General features: G+C 31.7%; 1 protein-coding gene across 3 annotated transcripts; it reads right to left on the reverse strand.

The window, feature by feature from the left end:
• DIP-kappa (Dpr-interacting protein kappa) lies at nucleotides 1-20034 on the reverse strand. 3 transcript variants are annotated; one of them, XM_070649311.1, is made up of 14 exons: nucleotides 19865-20034; nucleotides 15947-16371; nucleotides 11261-11308; nucleotides 11098-11198; nucleotides 8293-8451; nucleotides 8182-8230; nucleotides 7965-8120; nucleotides 7681-7809; nucleotides 7353-7490; nucleotides 5925-6059; nucleotides 5811-5840; nucleotides 5647-5700; nucleotides 5386-5460; nucleotides 1-4482 (listed from the first exon to the last, which is right to left on the reverse strand). In XM_070649311.1, exons 2-14 carry the CDS (start codon nucleotides 16020-16022, stop codon nucleotides 4268-4270), a joined length of 1365 nt encoding a protein of 454 aa, XP_070505412.1. In that variant the 5' UTR covers nucleotides 16023-16371; nucleotides 19865-20034; the 3' UTR covers nucleotides 1-4267. The 3 variants fall into 3 exon arrangements, with proteins under 3 accessions (XP_070505412.1, XP_070505409.1, XP_070505410.1); XM_070649308.1 differs by having other exon boundaries at nucleotides 11098-11201; XM_070649309.1 differs by having other exon boundaries at nucleotides 11098-11201; nucleotides 15947-16397.
• Nucleotides 20035-21715: the final 1681 nt, after the last annotated feature.

The raw sequence follows: 21715 nt of genomic DNA on the forward strand, positions 1-21715 counted from the left end.
AATAGTTTTTTGTTGAGGAATTTCTTTAAATTGGTATTTTTTGATGATTTTTTGAAGATGGAATTCAATGTCGACTCAGGAAAATCTAGTTATGTACAATTGTAGGCAATTTTGAGCTCTGTTTGGAGGTTAGGTGTCTGATCAGAGTGGAATCTTGGGTGTCGAGTCATATATAGGGTGATTTATCAGTGCTAGAATATGGCATTTGTGGCCGAGTGGTTAGCTACAGACCGGATATTTCTTTCACTTTTCTGTGAGTACGTGAGTTCAATTCCTACCAGAGATCGATTTCTTAATCATTATCACAAACAGACAAAAGGAGGATGCTGAATAGTATTGCTGTAGAATGCTCATTAAGGGGAGTATGCTCATAGTCTTTTAAAGTCAACAGAGTGCTGTCGATATGACAAAGATTCCCTTAATGCTCATTCATATCAATACAAAAAGTATAGAATTAATTGTGATTTTTATTGAAATTTTAAACCAAATCTTCAAAATTTTCAAAAAATCATCTCAAAAAATAGTCGTCATAGCATCCTCACTTCTTGATATTAACGCGATGACCTAGCAGCACCCTAACGATTAAGTTGTGTTGCTCGGAATGGGATTTTCAAATGCATCGGTCTTGAAAACTATTAAAAATCTACTCAAATTCAAGATCAAGACACTATCAACACCAATTAATCCATAAACTTCAAAATTCCTCAAATTAACGCCTCCCAACTCCAACATCTTCTAATTCTGATGCTCCAAAATATTCCTCAGTGGCTTGTGACAAACAAACAATCTTCTTATCACTTCCGTTTTTTTTATTATTATTTTATCTATTAATATATTGTTCATCTGCTGGATTTTTGATATACATATACATAACATTATCAATATTTGTATGTTTCATTGTGTTTATTTAACTCATAATAAATTGGCTGTTGTATTTTTATAAATTTTTTTGCTATATTTTCATTATTTTTTATTTATTTGTTCACGAGATTTTTTATTTTAGCTCAGGAAGGAAAGCAACATAAGCTGGATGTATAATTCTTTGGGTAATTTTTTTTTTTCATCTATGTATATTTTTATTCACAATATATGCGACATAGCACATATATAATTCATTTATCTATATATCATATTCCTTGTTTTCATATCGTATCATATGTATAGAAAAATAACGAGGAGAAAACCTTGAAAAATATTGAGTTTTTGGGGGAACATTTCATAGAAGTAATTGGGAAATTTGATGGAATGCTAGTTTATGTCCCTAATAGACAAAGAGAACACTTTTAAAAACCGTAGTGGTCTATCTGTATCATGGAAATTTGCTCTTTACCTGATAGAGTGTATCATATGCAGCACAGAAGCCGTTCACTCATTTCGTAACGTTTTAAGCGAGGGAGGAGAGTTGTTGAAATTAAAAAAAATCAAAAACACGTGCTCAACTCATATTTTTCCATAAAAGCTTAATTTTAGTCAATAATAAGCTTTAAGATCTTAAAAGTGAAAAGAATCCATTTCTGCCATCATTTTATAGATATTTTGATTCAAAAACCATTGAAGCTTTCCTCTAAAATAAAATAAAATCATTAAAAACTTTTTGAAGTGAGAGTGCATTCAGTAAATAAAATAAGAAAAATTCATATTTCTTCCGGTAAAATGGATTTTAACCAGTTCTTAAACTCAAATGCAGAGCTTAAAGACGACTCAAATTTTGTGTCAAGTTAGACTTTTTTATTCAAGTTCAAAATTAATCAGGTAAATGACCACTTTTAGGTATCGTACTGGAATTTCTGTACCATGAAAGCATGCTCTTTGTCTTTTAGGGAAGTCGACTCTTCCATACAAAATTCGAGTCGACCTCGAACTCTCTTCAACTGTATAAAACTTCTCATGACAAAACCATATTAATTTCTTCTTATTAAACTTCTAAATTGTGATTAAATTAAAACTGCACATCACCAAAGTTCCCAATGATTCCGACAAAAACTCTTCTCCCCTCTCAACAACAAACATTTCATCACAAAATGTGAGCCAACAAAAAGCGAGTATCAACAAAAAAGAAAACAGTTTCACATACCGGAAGCATAAAATTATACATTATTTTTTTCCTTTTTTTATGCTTTTTATATTGTATTATGTACTTAGATGTAATTGAGAATATATACACATTACATTTGACATACAATTTACTTATCCATCATATCTCACAACACTATAACTTTTTTTTTTGTGTTCTTGCTTATTTGCATAGTACAGAACTGCAATTGTCTATATTTACAAAAAAACTTCTTTTATTATTTAATTTATTTACAGAATATCTTTTTTGATGCTCTTTTGTTGCTGCTTATTCTTGAATTATGTATGATTCTATTTTCCATTTTGTGAATTTCTCATGCTTATTTGAATTATTTTTGATATGGAAATTAGGAAGAGACATAAAGCTGCTTTTGGACTTTATGGACATTAATTTGGTTAAGTGACAGGATGTTTGAGAGATGGAATGCTTAATTAGAGACTTGAGAATTGAGAAATAGCAAAAATTGCAGAATTTTCATTAGTCTGAAAGGATTTTTATCTAAATTACTTCAAAATTCGAGTTTTCTCAGCTTCTGGTTGATTCCAAACCGTTTTTGCCACTTTTTTGAACTAAATTCAATCAAAACATTGTTAAAATTCATTAATTAAACATCCAAAAACATCAAACAACATCTTGAAGTGAGAGTGCATTCAGTAACAAAATTTTTTCAACAATAACAATCATTAAAATTGTTTTAAAAACAAAATAAACTATTTTTCAAGGCCTTCACTCTAATTTGAGTATATCCTGTCAGACTATTAAAAACTTTTAAGCTGCAAAATTTCGCTTTTTAAAAAAAAAAACTTTGTTAGCAACACTTGCTCTTAAAAGCAATCAGAAAATGAATTCCATTATGTCCTCAAACACGAAAACGAAGAACTTTTTTTATTCTTATTTCATTCATTCGCTGTTCAGCGACTTGATTTTATCACAAAAATGTCAACTTCATTTCTAGTTCTTTTTTTCATTTCTTTTAGTTTTTTTCATCATAAAGTTTGTTAAATCTTGCATTATTATCATTGTCATTCTCTATATATTCCCATACACATAGTTTTATTTTGCTATACGAGCAAGAAAAAGGAAAATTTTCATTTCCATTTTTTTGTGCTCTCCTTCTGATGATAGATATACAAGATTATACTACATCTTAATGTTAGTTTTGCTGTTGAAATGGATTTTTATATTTTATCACTAAATTAGTTTTTGGCGTCAATTTCAATTTCACTTCATTTCATTCATGTCTATGCCATTCATCCATGCTTCACTAATCATTTGATTTAATTTAATTTTCACTTTTGCTTCTTTTGTAAGCTACAAAAATTTTTATTATCATATTCAAATTATGCAAAAAAGAAGAAATTTTTTCTACATTTTGATATGCCAATTTGTGATTTTTTTAATAATGAAAAGGATTAAAATTTTAGTTTTTTTTATGCTTTGAAGCGGCTTTGTGACGGTATAATATTCTTATTTCCATCACTATTATGATTTCACGTTCACTTTTGATTTTTTTGATCATATTTTGTACAGTTTTGAGAGTGGATTTGTGGAAAATTTGAGAATTTTTTTGTTATTTTCAATCATTTGCAATTATTTTTTGAATTTTCACATAATTTTCATTCTTTTTTTGAATTTATTCAGTATTTTTGTAAATGTCATGTAGTGACAAAATTTGAACTTGAAATACGCTCAGTGATAAAATTTTGAACTTAAAATACGTTCAATGACCAAATTTTGAACTTCAAATACGTTTAGTGTCCAAAATTTGAACTTGAAATACATTCAGTGACAATAATTGAACTTGAAATACATTCAATGACCAAAATTTTAACTTAAGCTACGTTCAGCGACAAAAATTTAACCTTCGATATGTTCAGTAGATACATTTGAGCCTAAAATTCGTTCAAATACCAAAAATTCGTTCAAATTCCATCAATTAGTCTTCAAAAATTCCCATATTTCACAAAATTTTCAAGAAAAATGATAAAAAATTCCAAAACTTTCCACAAACTCACCCTCCTAAGTTATCCGATCAACGGCAACCATTTTTCACAACTTAGTTTTCATTTTTTTGTTAAATTTTTTACGATTAAAATCTCATTTATTTAAATTTATTTTTTTTTGTGTTATATTTATCGCTAATGAGCAAAACCAAAAAAATCATCCATCTCATATTCATGTGATAATTAATTTTCACCTATTCACCGTTACACTTGTCATAAATCTCATGAAATAAAATTGAATGAACAACGTACAACTAATTAATGATATGAGACGTATGAAAATTTCATTTCGATTTGTGACAGCTGTGAGGACACGTGAAGCGATAGCGGTATTATGAAAAGCACCAGGTGGATGTCGTATTGATGGTGGTGATCGTGATGATTGCATATAATCGCCATTATAATCTGTTGGATATAATTTTTTATGGATAAATAATGTAGTTAAATATTTTATTTTATTTTCAATAGGTGCAAAAAAATCAGAGAATGAATGGGAAAACTATAATGTGACTATAATGATAATGATGCTGCTGTTGCGGATGTTATCGATTAAGCTCTCACTTTATTTTATGGTTTTATAGCTGACTGTGATAGGATGTTGTGTGTTTTGGATACATTTTGGTATCAAGATTGAGGATTGTGTTTACATTTGACATTTTGAGGTTATGTAATAGCCATTAATTCTAATCATTGTATTGGAATGCAAAGGGTAATGATGCACGATACAGTAGTTCATCGCCCTTCAGCCTCTCCTCCCCAAGGACCTACCCAACCTCTTCGTGATGCATTCTGCCCATGACAAACCGTCCAAACGATGCTTTACTGACCGTAAAGGTTAATTTTGAGTATGAGGTCTGGCGAGTCCACACTTGTTAAATAATCAATTGATTAGAATGTCTCTATAACCGTCTTACAAGGAACATTACTTATAAGTCCCATCTAGAATAACATAACCCAACTTCCCAAAAAATGCGCCTTATTTACAATACCAAAATTACTCTCAAACTTGAATGTTTCACATTCGAATATTGATTTTTGTCCACGTAGATATATATTTTAATGAGCCAAAATGGGCAATATCACATCATCTGACGTGAACATTAAAAACATTGTAAACATGATCCTCATTGGTGCCATCAAAAGGACATAAATGCACACAGCATGCAACACATGTTTCAACATGATAAACGAATGGGGAATTGAATGAATGAACAAAAGAATTTTTAATTGATGAATGTAAAAATGGAAGTCACAAAATTATAAAATTTTAGGCATTAAAATCGGAATTAAAATAAAATGTCTAAATACCATTTTCACCGTTACGCCACTCATCCGTATAATCCACAATTGCTTGATTCGGCTTCTTGATGATTCGATTTTTAACTGAAGCGGAAAATTAAATGAGAAAGAAAGAAATTCTGAGTATCAAAAGCCTTTGATTCTATAGCTGCACATTCCGCAAAAAATCAAAATCTAAATTGGAACTGAAACAGCATGTAACTGATGCTCAACAAGGAACAAGTTTTACTTTTTATCAACAAAAAAAGATGCACAAAAAAAATTCCTTACTTTTACTTAAAAATGTCAGTTCCGTTGTGAGAGTTGTCGTTGGTGCTGCAATTTCTATTTCGATACGAGGCAAAAGAAGTAAATGGAAGTAAAAAAAATAAAAAGTTTCTTCATTAGTTCCATCTCATTTAATTTTAAAGTTCCACAAGAGTCACCAAACTTACCATCTAATTTGATCATTCCATCTGTTTCACCTGCGGAACATAAACGAAAAAAAGTCATGAAATTAAAGTTGAAACCGTTAAAAAAATCGATAATGCTGCCTGTCATTTCCTTACCTAATGAATTTTTCGCGACACAACGATAAAAACCAAAATCATTTGGTCCAACATTTCGTATTTTGAGTTTCATGAACTTGCTGTAGCCGCTATTTGTTGAGATTGTTTCATATTTGTCGCCTGCCCTTGAGGTATCTAAAGGTGTGGATGTGGGTAAAAGCATTATTATTATTATGAAAATATTTGTATTTGTAAACAATATCATGCGGTTTTATTGTGTTTGTGGTGGCTTAAAGAGCATTGAATTCAGGAAAAGAAGGCTTTAAAGTGAACATTTTTTAAGACTTTTTTTAAGTAGAAAAATCAATTTAGAATCAGAGGGTTGCTTCTATTGGGAATAACCCTTATAAAACTTTTTTATATCCTGAGAGTAAAAAGTCATGAAATTCTTGTGAAATTCGATTAAATTGAATGAATGGAAATATTCAAGTATGAATCAGGTATGAAGACTATTTTTGGACTTTGATGCTTTAAGTTTTGACAAATTCTTGAATGAAATTCTTGGTTTTTTCAGTTTTGAAGTATAGGCTGACCATATGGAGACAGGGATTTGATGATTTACTCATACTCAATAAACAAGTGCGGAAAAATTGATCGGATATCAATCCATGAACATCAAAACTAATGATTTATATTTTAAACAGCATATTACATTTGCCAAGGCAATGCTACGTGTCCATGTTAACAGCAAGACCCAAAGTTGCCCTGATGTCATCATGGAGACAGATCTTGTCCCATTTTTATGTTCAAAAATGCGATTTGTCGAATAGTGCCACTTAGGTATGTATATGTATATGATTTTTGAACGACACACTACATAGAAACGGAAAAAAGTGGTTTCAGACCCGATCGGCACATATTGAAAAGTTGCCACCACAGTGGCAGGATACTTAGAGCCAAGTGACAGCCACTTGGCGAAAACAACCGGATTTGCCAAGTGGCTGTCACTTGGTTCTAAGTATACTGCCACCACGTCGCTGTGATGGCAAAATTTCAATATGTGCCGATCTGGTGACCAACGTGAATCTAGTATATTTGGTCAGATTCGGTGGAATCACCAATATTCGTCTATTCTTCGAAGTATAATTTACATGATTATTATTTGGCATATACCCGAAAAGCATAGACAAAATTAATCTAACATCAGATTAGTAAAAATTCGGATTCGGCGGACACAATTTAGGCCTTTATGGTACCACGTATATCCTTGTGAAAAAAAGCTCAAATTTTGTTTGGTTTGCCCAATTTAGCGAATGTAATCAATTCCAGTTAGATGATTTGTTTGTATATTCATTCATTCGAAAAGATATGAATGCTCATTTAGGTGAGTATGCAAGAATTTTCATCGCCAAAATCAAATTCAGCATCAGTAAACACAATTTGGTATCAACACAAACAACCGGACATGCTTTTCTATCAAACTCTTACCTGAAATAATCATATCCCCTCTCTCGGTTGTCCAATAATTGATAGACGCTGGATATGCTTCCGTATGACACTCAAGTATGACATCTTGCCCTACATATGCTCCCTCCAATTGATTTGGAATCGATAGCATTGGAGGGACTGCAGAAAAAAAAAATTGAACAAGCACAAAATTTATGAGAAAAATTTAATGAAATCGAGGAATGGAAGGAGAAGTAAGAGCAACAGTCATGGTGTGAAGGAAAAGGCTGAAGCATCTCATTTCTCATTGTCATCGTAAAGATTGTCCTGAAACTTAATGTTATGGCTACTTAGTAAAAAATCAGCTTACATTGCACTTTCAGCATCACACGCCGGCTGATACTTGGTGGAACACCATTCGATGCTACACATAAATAAGCAGCCATATGGAGTCTGCTTACTTTTGTCACTGACAATATTTCTCCATCAACAACATTTACTAGATTTAAGTACGGTTAAATTATCGTCATCATCGTCATCCAATGTAATAAAAAAGGGACAAGCATGAAGAAGGGATGAAAAAAAAGGTTAAAAATGCTTATCAAGGGAAATCTGTACGTTTCAGCACAGATGAGAATTTTCCTATATTTTTACCATTTTCACCATTAATTGACATCTCATTGCCATCTTCACGTCGCCACATAACATATGGTTCGGGAAAGCCTTTCGCTCGACATTGTAATGTCACATTCGTTCCTTCCCGCACAACCAAATCATTGCTTGTCAATGATTCAATGATAACTGGTGGAACTGGAAGAGAAATAGAATGTAAATTGTGGCTTTATGCCATTTATTGATGGAAAATATTTACCGACAACTTGAAGGTAGCCTTTTCTGGATCTCATGGGATCTGTGTTGACCTGAATTGATAAAAAATGAATTTTTATTAAAATGTTCATGCTTCTATATAGTTACTACATACTTGACACATATACCATCCACGATCGGATTCCTCAACCTCTCGTATGTGCAAATACCAGCTACGATGATCATTATGTGTGAGAATTATACGTGGATTTTGTGTAATTACATTATGATGAATACTCAGAATTGTTTGTGTATCGACGCGCACCCATGCAACCTGAAGTGGAATTTATTATTAGTTTAGTTAGAATTTTACATACATAAAGTTTTTTTGTTATTCAGCTAGAATAAAATAATAAATTTCATTGGAATTTATGCAGGAATATTGTGAGATTTATGGTATAAAGAGGAATAAGAGTCACTTGAAAGTTTTACAGTTTGATGAATCTCCCGATTCTTTCGGGTTGTCAATTCTGGGATTGAACTGTATGTCATCTCGGGATCTTTTCCCGGATTCAGTACATTTTAATATCGAGATTAACAATGTTACTCCCGAGTGACACAAAACTGTTCTTGGAATCCATTTGGAAGTCTAACGGAGTTTAAATCAACGCTAATGCAGAGAATAGTGCAACGTGTTTGGTAGGACACCATTTGGTCTTTCAATGTACCTTAAGATTGCTTTAGACAGCACATTTTTATGGCGTAAGCTGTAATTCCACACATTATGCTGCTCGGGTTTAATTGTAAATTTTCAATTCCTCAACCTTATAGTGAACTTCAACTCAACTTGACCTGAACTCTTTCAAGAGACAGAGATCACAGACAAATTACCCTTTCCAAGTCACGCCACAAAGCAGTCACAGAACAAACAAAAATTTTTCATCATCCAATTACCCTTTCATTTAACATTTTTCACCCCGTCAATGACTCATTTCTAAAATTAAACAAAAAACGTCAAGTAAATATTGGACCAAGTCCATTGAGTCAACATTTACATTCATTTCATTAATGGAATTTGAAGTATTTCCACATAAATTGATCGATCATTGAAAATTTCATTAATTTAAACTTTTCAACACAAGAATTTTCATTTTTTTATCGAATTGAGATATTTTTTACCAAATGGAATTTACACTTCCGACTATTTTAGAAGTAAATTCCAAAGGAAATAGTCGGAACGAGAAATGAAATTATGTCTGTAACTTAACGAAATGAATAAGGAGAAAAAAACTACAAGAAAATAAAATTTATGGAAGAAGAAAATTGCCATTCATTGGCAAATTCGATAAACTTGATTGAGTTTTGTGTTTCATTTTATTTTATTTTTTTCAACTTGGTTTAATGGATAATAAAGGAATTTCTCTACAGAATATAGTAAAATAATTTGAGTTTCTTTTGTATTCAGACTCAGTTGGAAGGTTTCCTTATTTAAAGACTAATGGATTTTTTTTGTGCAGGTTTTAAAGAAATCAAATAATAGACAGAATAGGAAGCAAGTTTAAATGCATTATGAGAACAATTAAAAAGGTCTGAGTAGGTGTGACAGTCAAGCATTTGGTATTGGTAGTTGCCAAAGGGCGGTCAGCGATAGAGCCAGTTTTTGACGACAACCGAGTGAGGCCATAGATCACCGATGATCTATACCGTCTGCGAAGTAAGTTTATTAATGAAAATTAGCATTTTAATCATTTTATTCTGTAAAATGGGTCGTCAATCAGTCTCCATGGTGCTGTCATGGAAACTCAACGTTCTATCTTTAATACGGCGACTTAGCGGGACTATGTTTAGGAGAACACAATGTGCTGTTCTAGTGAATACTTTATCTGAAACATCGAAAAATAGGCAAATCAATCAGAATTTAAATCCGAAAAAAGATTGTCTTGAGTCGAACCCGAGACCGATGATGCAGCAGACCATAAATTGACCAATTTAATACTGTTGCTTCTGCACCGAAATTTAATGATTGATATCAATAAACTGGATTTTACTAGATTAACTTTAGTGATTTCAGCCGTTATAAATTTGTAGTAAAAATTAGGGAATTCTACAAATTATGAGGCTTAATGATTTTAATGAGAATCCCTAATGTGAGATGCGCTAATCATAATTTATCTGCATAATTCTGGATGTCTTAGATTCATCTCAACTTCTCCGAGCAGCACTATACCTTTGGACACCGCTAAATCACCGTGTTGACGGCAAAATGGCGACTGTCTTGGTCCATTTTGACGGCGAGAAATGAAATTTGCCTCATTGTGTCGTTTGAGCAGATTGTCGATTTTTAGCAGATCAGTCAAATGAGACTCTGCTTAAATCTAACAAAATCATCCCAATGGTTCCGAAAAAACAGAGGAATTTAACAGACTACAAAACAAATGCTATAAAATGGCAAAACAAAACATCAGAACAAAAAAAAAAGAACGAAAATACTTTTGGTAAATCAGATCACGTTAGAAACTTGCTGGAGCAATAATAGACAGAACAGAACAAGCTAGACATGAAGTGTAAGAAAGGGAGGGAGGGAATAGAATGAATCACGAAACGATATAAATTTTTCGAAATTGCAAGCGAATAGAAAAGTTGAAAAAGAGAAGGATGGAAAAAGAAAAAAAGAAAACAAATAAATGAGAGCAGCAGTGGCACAGCATCATGAGAACTTTAAACGAAGGCCACGAGCAAATCTCATTAACTTGGGATAACATCAAGCGATAAAAATCCGAAAGAATTCTTTTTTTTCTGTATGTGACTTAAAACACATGAAGAAAGAAAAGGAAGCAAAAATTTGTGGCAATAGAGAAAGTTGGCAATTAGCTTAATGCAAATCTCACTAAATGAATTTGGCTAACAGGGAAATAGACGGGGGTTGGGGTTAAAAAAATAATGAAATAAAATAAAAGAAATTGTTCATTTTTATCCATACCTTATAACCTTTCAAATTATCCACGACACACGCCAGTAAAGCATCACGACCTACAGTCACAGTTATATTTGGTATTGGCTCGGCGAACCTCGGAAAATTGGCTTCTGAAAGCATTCATTTTCATTTTTAATGGGCCACGATATTCGATTTGATTTATACAAACCATTATTTTGTGAGTCTGGTATTTCAAGCTTCTGTTTGCCGCCACTTCCTGTTGGAAATGGAATGGTATATATATGATTATAATTATAATGACTATATGTGTGTATATGAAATGGGCTGCAATAAATTGGCTACATTTCAAGAAAATAAAAAATATAGAATAAATTGTGGATATTTTGGCTTCTATTTTCACACTGCTAACTTAATTTCCTCATAATTCTATACTTTTTTTTCATGAACTAGTAAATTAAATTGAATGGATGGTGAATATAAAGTTATTAAATGTAATGGAGAATTTATAGGTTGTGTATCAAATGCAATAAGACAATAATTTATCGTAATTAAATTAGTTTTTTGAGGGATTGTTATGGTCTGTGATTTTGGAATTTTGTAGGATTCACCGGAAAGCGGAAGACGACGATTGGGACAGTTTCAGGCGGCATCTGAGAGATGTCATCGATCACAATTGATCTGTACTGTCAGTAATTTAAGTAAGTAAGTAAGATTCGGCTAAGAACTGCAGGCCTGCATTTTTAGTGACAAGTCTGCAGTTTCTGGCTGTACCTTATAGCTCGTCTAAGGTTACAGACAAATTCGAGTTAATTTCGAATTATAGATTTTCGTTAAATACTGTACATAGCATATGATTCATGGAATTTCAAAAATATTTTTGCATGGAACTCAGCTCGCCAATTTGTTGAAATTATGAAGAAATGCGGTAAAAATTTGAATTTATTTAATTCCAACCCATAGCAACAATTCACAATTTTAATTCAAAATTCTAAAATTTCATTTTAAATTGAAAAAAGTTCAATTTTTCATTTTCAATAATTCAAAATCGGCTTAAACATTCATGTATCAATTAAAAAGTACTTAAAAGATCAAAAAAATAAACATTTTGAAATTCAAAAATGAATTTGAAAATTGTTCAATGCAGGAATTAAAACTTTATTTATTGAAAAGAAAAGTTGTCTTCCAATTTAATTAAAATAATTCACAATCAATTAGTCCTTCCTCAGCTCCTTTCCTTATTGTCTCACGTTTCCAAAGTTTTCCTTTTTTTCCTCAATAATAAAAATAATTTTTACGGTACGAAAAAGTTGTTTGTTGATGTTTATCGGAAAGTTTTCTTTGACAATATATCTTGGTATCGATTAAAAAAGTTTTTTTATTTTATTTTATCGGTTTAAATCTCATTCAACTGATGCTATTATGTCGACATTATAGTTTTAAACAGTTTTAATTGAACGATTAACATGGATTGAAATTGTTGACATAAAAATTGATTGTAATGGATATTTTTATTGGATGTGAAGGCAAACATTTAATAATAAAAAAATTTACATGAAATTTTAACTTTGATTGAACATTTTTTCTGATGAAGTTGTTCTTTGTTGTGCTGTAAAAAGTGTAGATTTACATGTCATGTTTCAGTTGATTGAAATGTCTTAAGTTACTTCTGAGCATGGTTGCATCGAGAAGTAGTGAGTGGACATTTAGTTAAAAATCCCAATTTAAGTTGCCAGAGCTTCGAGGACGACGGCCTCAACATGAAAATAGGTGGGCTTTTCAGAAGCTTACCGCTGCGGATGCCGAATTTAAGTCAACTTTGAATTCTTTTTCGGTCTGGATTCTCAAATTCTAGCCAATTTTTTAGTCGAAACTACTATAGTCGACTTTTCAACCCAGGGTATACCAATGCAATAAACTTAGGTACGTGAACACTCAAACCATGATTATATGACTAGAAACAACAAAAAAGCATTCGAATTTGACTAAACTTTATCTGGGAACGAGCCCGAGTTGTTAGACTCGGTAGGCTGACACTCTAACCACTACTCCACTGTTGCTATTTCACTACCTTTCCGCCCTTAGATTTGAGTCAACTTAAAGCTCTGCAAAAATCATTTCACTTCATTTAAAACCCACAAAATCAACTAAAAAGTCAACAGAAACAAGTCAATTAGACAATCAGCAGCTCAAATCTTTACTTAACACTCCATTTCTCTGTTAATTTTAAAATATTCAACTTTTAAATTCAAATTTCACATAATGAGAATCCTAAATCATCTTCAAACAATTTCTATTCATCATCACTCCCATTTCGACAAAAAAATTATTCCATTTTCATCTCAATTTCTCACTTACAATGTCAATATTCGTACTTCAGTGTCAATATTTGAACAAAAATGAGCAAATTCAGTAATAGGAAGAAGTAAAAAAATTTAATTGAAATTTGACTTTTTGATATCCAAAAAAATGCTTTATTGACATTAAATGGATGTTCATCTGCAAGCTTCAATATTGATTTTTTAACACTTGTTCGTCTAAAGACCCTCAATTTGTGCCATATTAAAGTCATTAATGTGAGTTACATGGATAACAAATTGCGATTATGTTGCTAACAGACAACTTTATATCGCAACATAATTGTTTCATCCTTAGAAAATCCTCAGACAGTAAATGTTTTATACATTCAGTGCTGCTGAAGCTTTTTTTGTGGATGGGATGATAAGAGAAGGATTCACGGAATTTTCAGACGTGTTTGAAGCAAAAATTTAGTTACTGAATACACTTTTGTAGCCAAAAATTTAGTAACTGAATGCACTTTTGAAGCAAAAAATTTAGTAACTGAATACACTTTTGAAGCGAAAGATTTAGTAACTGAATACACTTTTGAAGCAAAAGATTTAATAACTGAATACACTTATGAAGCAGAATTTAGTTACTGAATACACCTTTGAAGCAAAAATTTCTTTACTGAACGAACTTTTGAAGCAAATTTTTGTTACTGAACGCCCTTTAATGCCTAAAATATTCAAATGTTACTAAGATTATTTCAAAAAATCCAAAGCAATCCTTCGAAAATCCCCTTTTTCACCCTCATTTATATCCCTAATCAACGACCCTCATCTTCAAGTTTCAGCATCCACTATCCAAGTGGTATTACCATTACCACATCATCACACATAAAGATGCTTGAAATCAGAGTAAAATTACAGCTTTTTTCCTCAACATTTAATGCTTTTATTTTGAACACAAATTGCACACACAATAGCTGAGATAGTAAAAGTCGAGTTTGAGGCAGCATCTTATCTACGACAAGGATTATAAAAGATTTATTACATTAAAGTCGTCTGATAATATCATCGTACCAAGCCTCAATCAGTAGAGCACGTAGTGAGAAGAATAACAACTTTTTATCACCTTTTTTTCTCACTCTTTTTCATGTGTTTTACGTCACTTAGCGTGGTGCTTTAACATTTTTATTCTTATTCCGTTTCCCTTCTCCCTTCTTGAATGAATGACTGTCTTTTGCCATACATGCTTCGTGTATCGTTATCACAAAGCTAAAATAAGTGTAAACAGCTTTCTCACCCACATTTTTTTTTATTGCCAACTTTTTTTTTGCAAGTAAATGCGACTTTGTGGCAAATATGTGTGAAGTGATTGACTGGCTGACAAGTTGGTGACTTTGTGATTGACTCAGGGATTGACTTGAATGATTTTGTTTGAAAAATGAATTGAGGGCTATTCATATGATGTCTAATATGTCGATAATTGAAGGAATTTAATCGTTTATCATTGGCAAAATAGATGTGACATAAGGCTCCATGTGGTGGCCATTTGGATGTCAAATGAATTTTTGAGTCAGTTCACTTATTAAGAGCAGAAAGACACATTCAGTCAGACTGTTAGGTAAATCTGATTTAACTAGGGTTCGGTCACGAACTGCAGGCGTTTTAGAAGCTGGGTTGCATATTTCGCCTCTTCCTTAAAGTCCGTCCAAGGTTGCAGATTTTAGTTTTCTGTCTTTAATCTCACAGACTTGCAGTTTCTGCCTGCAAACATGTAGTTTTAGACGAATCCTAGATTTAATCACTGGAAATTTCTTTCCCTCAATAATCAATATTTGATTTGCCACTGAAAAGTGCTCTTCACTAGCAACTATCTTATAAGAATACTGTCATTATGTGTGTCAATCCGATTTAAACTCAGCGCCCTTATTTTTAATAGAAGCGAAATTTGAGATTAAATTGAGAGTAAGTTTTGATTTGGTAATTTTGTTATAATTAAGGTTTCTTCAGCCTCGCTCATTTTAATACCTAAAACAGCCTTAATTTGTAAAAGTCGTAGATATCTGTACGTCATGCTTGACGGGATTATACTCTATACTATTTATGAATTGGAAATGCTCTAAGAATTGCAGAGGTCGAAGTGTGCTTGAATTTTGTATGGAAAAGTCGGATCGACTCAATTTAAACTCAAATAGAAGCCCGAGCCACTTTAATAGAAGTTTAGCGAAGTATTTACAGTTTCGTGGCCTTCTATATTTGTGTAACTCGAAGAACTCTGAATTTTAAAACTGAAAATCACAAAATCCACCAAAAAATTTGTCTCAAAAGCTTCCAAAATCCTCCCTTCTATGACTTTTTAACTTAAAATGTTTCTTTATTCTGACACGTTTATACATATATTTTTTCACAAAACACACACAATACTTCCTCAGTATCATTACAACTGCTTGTTTAAATGTCTAGTAATTCCACATCATATATCACACAGTACCATCATAAGTCTCCCTACATATATTTTTTACACATCCCTATTATTGCTCTTATTGCATTTGTGAGCTGTCAACGCTCTCAACGTGGTTTCCGTTTCTTTATCAGTCTTGGATACTTACCCGTAGATAATGATGAAGATATTGTATTTGTGTAAAGAGCGTACAAATAGATGCAAATATATCCGTTCAGCTTCATGTTAATGTTCCGATGATGCACTTTTTGTGGTTATCAGCATCTTTTTTTATGACTATGGCTAGTAAGTCAGTATGTCTACATCCAATAATTAATTTTTCACACAAATTTCACAATTTTTTTTTCACTTCCATTTTTGGACATTTGATGCAGAAATTTTGTTACTAATTTCAAAAATGCACAACATATTTATGCTAATGTTTACTTTACATATACATTGGCATCATACATACATAATATTTTATCAATACACCAATATGCAAATATGTGCCTCGCATGGATATGCATAAATTTTTCGTTTCTGATCAAAAAATATTTCGTGCTCTATATTATTCAGCAGATTATGTTTTCGCTGTAATATTTATGAAATTTTTGTAACTTTTTTTTCATTGTGGTGGAACCAAAAAAAAAAAGATATTTTATGAATGAATTGAAACTTTGTGTTGTTTTTAGTCGGAATTAAAGTTGAATGTTCTTTAATCTTCTTAGACTTAAAGTCGGATGATGAGTTAGGGACGAACTTTTACTCTGTTGAAATTGAGATCAGAGAATGACTTTTTAAAGAGATTGAGTAGGAACGTGACTAAATTAAAGATGATGTATTTGTATTTGGTTGGATGATCTAAGGTCAGATTGACTATTTACTGATTATGATGAATATAGATGTGAATCCGGTTCTTTAAGTTGAGGATTGGAATGTTTTGTGATTCTTTTTTGAGAGTTTGGGAATTTGAGTTTTGAGATTTTGGTTTAAATTGTGATCTGAGCGACACAAATGAAGACTGCTACGACAAGGAGTTTTAAAGGCTCCGATGGACCTTTTTCATTAACAGCAAATGAGCGACGACTATTTTTGGCAGTCAAATGACCGATAAACGAATTTTTATTTGTGTCATTTGGGTGTTAATGCTGTTCAATTCTGAATTAACTTAACCGTGAACCAGTTCTAGATTTTTGAATGCTAGGTCAATCATATTTTAAGTTACAGCTTATATTTCGAATTTTTGAACTTCAAAAGCGAACGATTTTTATCAGAAATTGGAGATTTTTTCCTAGATTAAAGCAGTGATGAACAATCATTGTAACAATCATTGGAACTTATATGAACCCTATACCGTGAGTAGTTTAAATGGACGCTTGTCCCGAAGGTGTAACGTGCCATGAAAAAGTGCTAAAAAGATAGAATCTGCTTTAATTTGTCAATCTTTGGATATTAGCGACAATTGCCAAAAATGAACCGAAACTCAGATTAAAGCTTTCACATTTCATCCAAATTTATTAAATATCTTCAAACTCCGATTCTTTTAAACATTTCCAAATGAATTCTATTCATCATCTTAAAATTCCATTAACCTATTTTTAAAAAGAAAGAATTTTTCTTATGGTAGAGTGAGTACACGTGACAAAAAAGAATGATTGATTTGAAAATTATGGATTCTAATTTTTCAATTTAAGTGTAAAATTTTCTTTTTTTCTAGAGATTTATATTTAGAAAGCGTTAATCTGTTGTCGTTGGATTCTTTTAATAATAAAACTGTTTGAATTTAGATTGATCGAAATGTCAAATTTTAAAAATGAGATTTTGAAGACATTTGAGATTTGATATTCATTAAGTTACGGTCAAATTCAAAGTTATTTGGAAATTTGAAATTTGAAGTTATTTGAAAAAATTTGGTTTTTTTTAGAAATTTTGAAAATAAATTAAATAAATTTTCACCAGAGTTCAAAATCGATTTTAATTTTGTATGGAGTCGAGTCAACTCAAGTCGACTTTTCTATTCAAAATCCGAATCTATTTAGAACTCCGAATTGAACTTTTCGAAGAAAAATTCAAAAATATCTCAATTTATTTTTGAATCAATTTCGAATTTTTTGCCAAAATCTTAAAATATTACTCTATTCTCGTCAAATTTTAATCCATCCCAACATCCAAAAATAGACATTTCCATTTCTAAATCCGTCCATTCAAAAATCTAAAAATAATTCAATTCAACATTTAAAAAGTGATTGATTTATTGTCATAGGCCAATACCCTCATCACAAACCTTTTTCCTCACATGTCACATAAAAAAGAGCTTAATTGACTGAATGATTTACTCGTGAAATTCTCAGACACATTGTAGTCATAAAGTGATTACATTTGAGTTATTCATAGATAAAATAATGTTGGAAAAAAAACTTTTTAATGGCGAAATTAGCACTTGAGGTAATACGGTGGAAATAAGAACTTGAAACAATGTTGAAGCCACTCGTCGTCGTTGATAAGAGTAGCACAAGTTTCAAGAAAAGTTTTTTATTTATTTCAAAGCAGTTGTTGAGAGTAATTGACAGATTCACTTAGGATAAGGTCAAATCAAGTAAATATAAGAGTCAATTTCAATTAAAAGTTTGAGGTAATTTATCATCTTGATAGTTGATGAATTGACGTTTTAAGAGGAAATAAATTCATTTCGAGGACTTTTAAGGAATGAAAATTTATTTAACATTCAGAGAGTTGGAGTCTGACACTTTAGAGACATCTGTTTAAATATTGATAATATTTTTAATTTTAATTTGAGATTTTTTCAAGACAATTTTTGTTAATTATTGAAGATTTTAGCAAGATTTAAGTTGGAATAAATTAAAAAATTCTTAATTTAAAATTTTTCTTTGAGATTTTCATGAAAATTAATTTTGACAATTGTGAAAATCTTGCAAATATCATTTTTGAGGCAACACCAAATGGAAGTTTGACTCTGACAATTTTCAATTTATTTCAAATCCAGATTAGACAGTTAGAATTGCAATTTTAATGATTTTTTCATTTAATTTCCTTGAATTTATCTATTTTTGAGTTGCAAGAATCACAATAATAGCTTGAAGTCGTCTCAGATTTTTTATGAAGACGAATCGACTTGAGTCGATCAATTTATATGAAATCGGAGTCGGTTTCGAGTTCTAATTAAAATTTTTACAATATTGTCTGAACCCAAAATCACAAGACAATCTCAGAATCATTCCAATTACCAAATAAGTCAGATCAAGAAACTTTAAAATTTCAATTTCAACTAGAATTATGAACGATAATAAGATTAAATGCTTAAAAACATAATTTTAAGTTCAAAACTTTCAACATGGATTAAAAAATCCAAAACTTTAAACATTTCCAACTATCCATTTAACTCCACAATCTCAAGTCTAGCCAACATTTCTCATGAAAGATTCCTCACATTTTCAACCCTTAAAATGCACCTCAACATCCAAAAAATTTGTTTGAATCTGAATAATTTATGAGATAAATCCTAGACACACGTTAATAAACTTCCTACATCCGACACGTTATGAATGCAATAATAATAGTTACTTCCAAAAATAAAAGCATTCAAAATTTTTTTTTACATCATCACAATAATTTTGATATATCTAACAATGGATAGAATATCCATCGGACTATAATATTTCATTTTATATTGTTTACGAGACATTACATGACATTGATGATGATGTGGAATGTTTGGTTTCTTTTTCTGTTGAACTATTGTTCAATTTCTATTGTTGATGCATCTAGGTGAGCATGTTTGGAAAGAAATGTAGTTTTTGGGATGTTGGACTAACATTGTTGGATGAGATGTTTCTTAAATGATGTAAAGCAAGCTGTATTGACTGAATAATGTCTAAAAATCCAAATTTGAACCTCAATCTATCCACAAATCTCAATGAATCTTATCAAAACTACACAAAACATCAAGGAACACTCTAGATGTCCATCAATCCACAATTCCCACTCATTTAATTTCCTAATGTCACACAAGATTTCAATCTCAATTCACAATAATATCAATTTTTTATTATTAATATCCACCTACACTTGGATTTCTTTTTTCACATAAAAGACACACTTCTTATCAGTTTATATCACGTATTCAAATCCTTTATATTTTTTTTATATTCACAGTCTCCCGTACCCGTACCACGCGTATCAAGAATATCCGAAAAATCAAATCACTTTCGCTTCAATAGAATTCTATTAGACGACTGAATTGTTGGATGATGATGATGATGATGTGAAGTCGAATGCTATTCTTGCGGAATAAAGTATATACACAGGAACTAGAAGGAGAGTACAAAAAAAAGTGCATTTTTCTTTTATTTCTTTCCATTATCAGAGATCGTATACATTTTATAACAGTCAGCATGATTTTCCTATTAATCGTGTCGACATGCGCAGTTCCGTCTGTCTTGGAAGTTTACCGAATGGAATGTTTGATTTGCCGATTGCAGTTCTTGTAGTTGGAAAGAAATTCATTCATGCAATCTTCTGTTAACTGAGAGGAATTGAGCATATCTCTCAACATTTTCATATTTGCTCTCTCGGTAAGTAACATAAATCACTTCGCGGATTGTATCTCTTAATTAAAGTCTCGAGATTTTTTTTTCGCGTCGTCCTGCTTTCATTCAACCGCCAACAACTGTCGCTAAACAAACAAACATCAATTCTTTATGGCTTTTTATTCTTACTCTCTCCAACTCTTGTTTGCACGATTTTTTTTGGATATGAACGAAAGAATTTTAATGAAATTTTTCAACATAAAAATTAATCTTGCTCTGTTTTTTGGGGTTAATCATAAATGACGTATATTGAAATATTGTTTGGAGAATCATCATGTTTGGAGTCCCGAGCAGCATAATTTAGTCGTTAGACCAATTCAATTCAATAAAATTCTCGGAGGAGGGGCCCATGGCATTAATGGCCCCCTGACTTTGCTCTTGTCTCTATTGCAACGTTAACGGCATGATGAGAAGACTCCCTGATGGAACTGAAACGGCTGCTCTGGTGCAATATTCAATGACATGCCATTTAGGAGACAAAGAACAGTATATTACTACGCTACCTGAAATCATCCGCTTAGCCTGTTAGGGGAGCTGCAATGCAGGTACATACAATCTTTAATAAAATGGACTTTTCTACATGCTGCTACCTTCCTGAGTTAGTGAAGTCCAAAAGTGACCCTAGCGGAAGAGACCACCAGCAGGAAGTTGATATCTAAAGGATGAAGCATGCCTGAACAGCAAGATGTGTCAAAATTCATTTTTCGTCGTAAAAATGGGTCGAAATCATCTTCAAAAAGTCGTCCAAGAACCTTCTCATCTTGTCATCTAATCGGTGACCTAGCAATTCTTTTATAATTCCATTGTGCTGTTCGGAATGCCTTTTACAAATACTTCCCAAGCCCTACATCCCCCAATCATCACTTCATTAAATTATATCCCTTAATTATTAAATTTCCTCTTCCAGCACCTACACTCCAATGTCATCCAGTTCCAGATCCCCTCTCCAAAAATCACTCGACATCACAACTGTACATTCCCTGTTTCTTTTTCCATAGTTGCTGCCTTTTTGACAGTGATTATAAAACAACAATATGATGAATTTCATTCTCTTTTCATTCAGATGGCTTAAAATGATTGATGGATGTGGAAAATTGCATGATTTTGTGAAAAAAGAAATTTTTTCTTCCTGAGTTTATGATTTTTTTTACGCCAATGCCATACGTTTGGCTTCTCACTTCCTAAATTTTTCCCAATGGAGATGAAAATTGGGCTCGTAACATTCCTCAAATGAAGATGCATGAATTTTTTAAAAACGAGTAAAGCTTCATGTGGAAATATTTCTTTTTTTTTTGCTGTGCCACACTTTTTGAGGTAAGAGGATTTTT

Source organism: Chironomus tepperi, unplaced genomic scaffold (genome assembly GCF_022539635.2).
Source record: "Chironomus tepperi strain 1889 unplaced genomic scaffold, CSIRO-AGI_Ctep_v1 contig_422, whole genome shotgun sequence".
NCBI classification, from domain to species: Eukaryota; Metazoa; Arthropoda; class Insecta; order Diptera; family Chironomidae; genus Chironomus; species Chironomus tepperi.

Excerpts from the sequence above, each read along its gene's own strand:
- DIP-kappa (XM_070649308.1), bottom strand. The coding sequence starts at position 16,022 with ATGAAGCTGAACGGATATATTTGCATCTATTTGTACGCTCTTTACACA. Across the intron at positions 11,309-15,946 it reads ATCTTCATCATTATCTACGG|GAAGTGGCGGCAAACAGAAG; the intron begins GTAAGTATCCAA and ends CATTTCCAACAG. Across the intron at positions 8,231-8,292 it reads GTGGATGGTATATGTGTCAA|GTCAACACAGATCCCATGAG; the intron begins GTATGTAGTAAC and ends TTATCAATTCAG.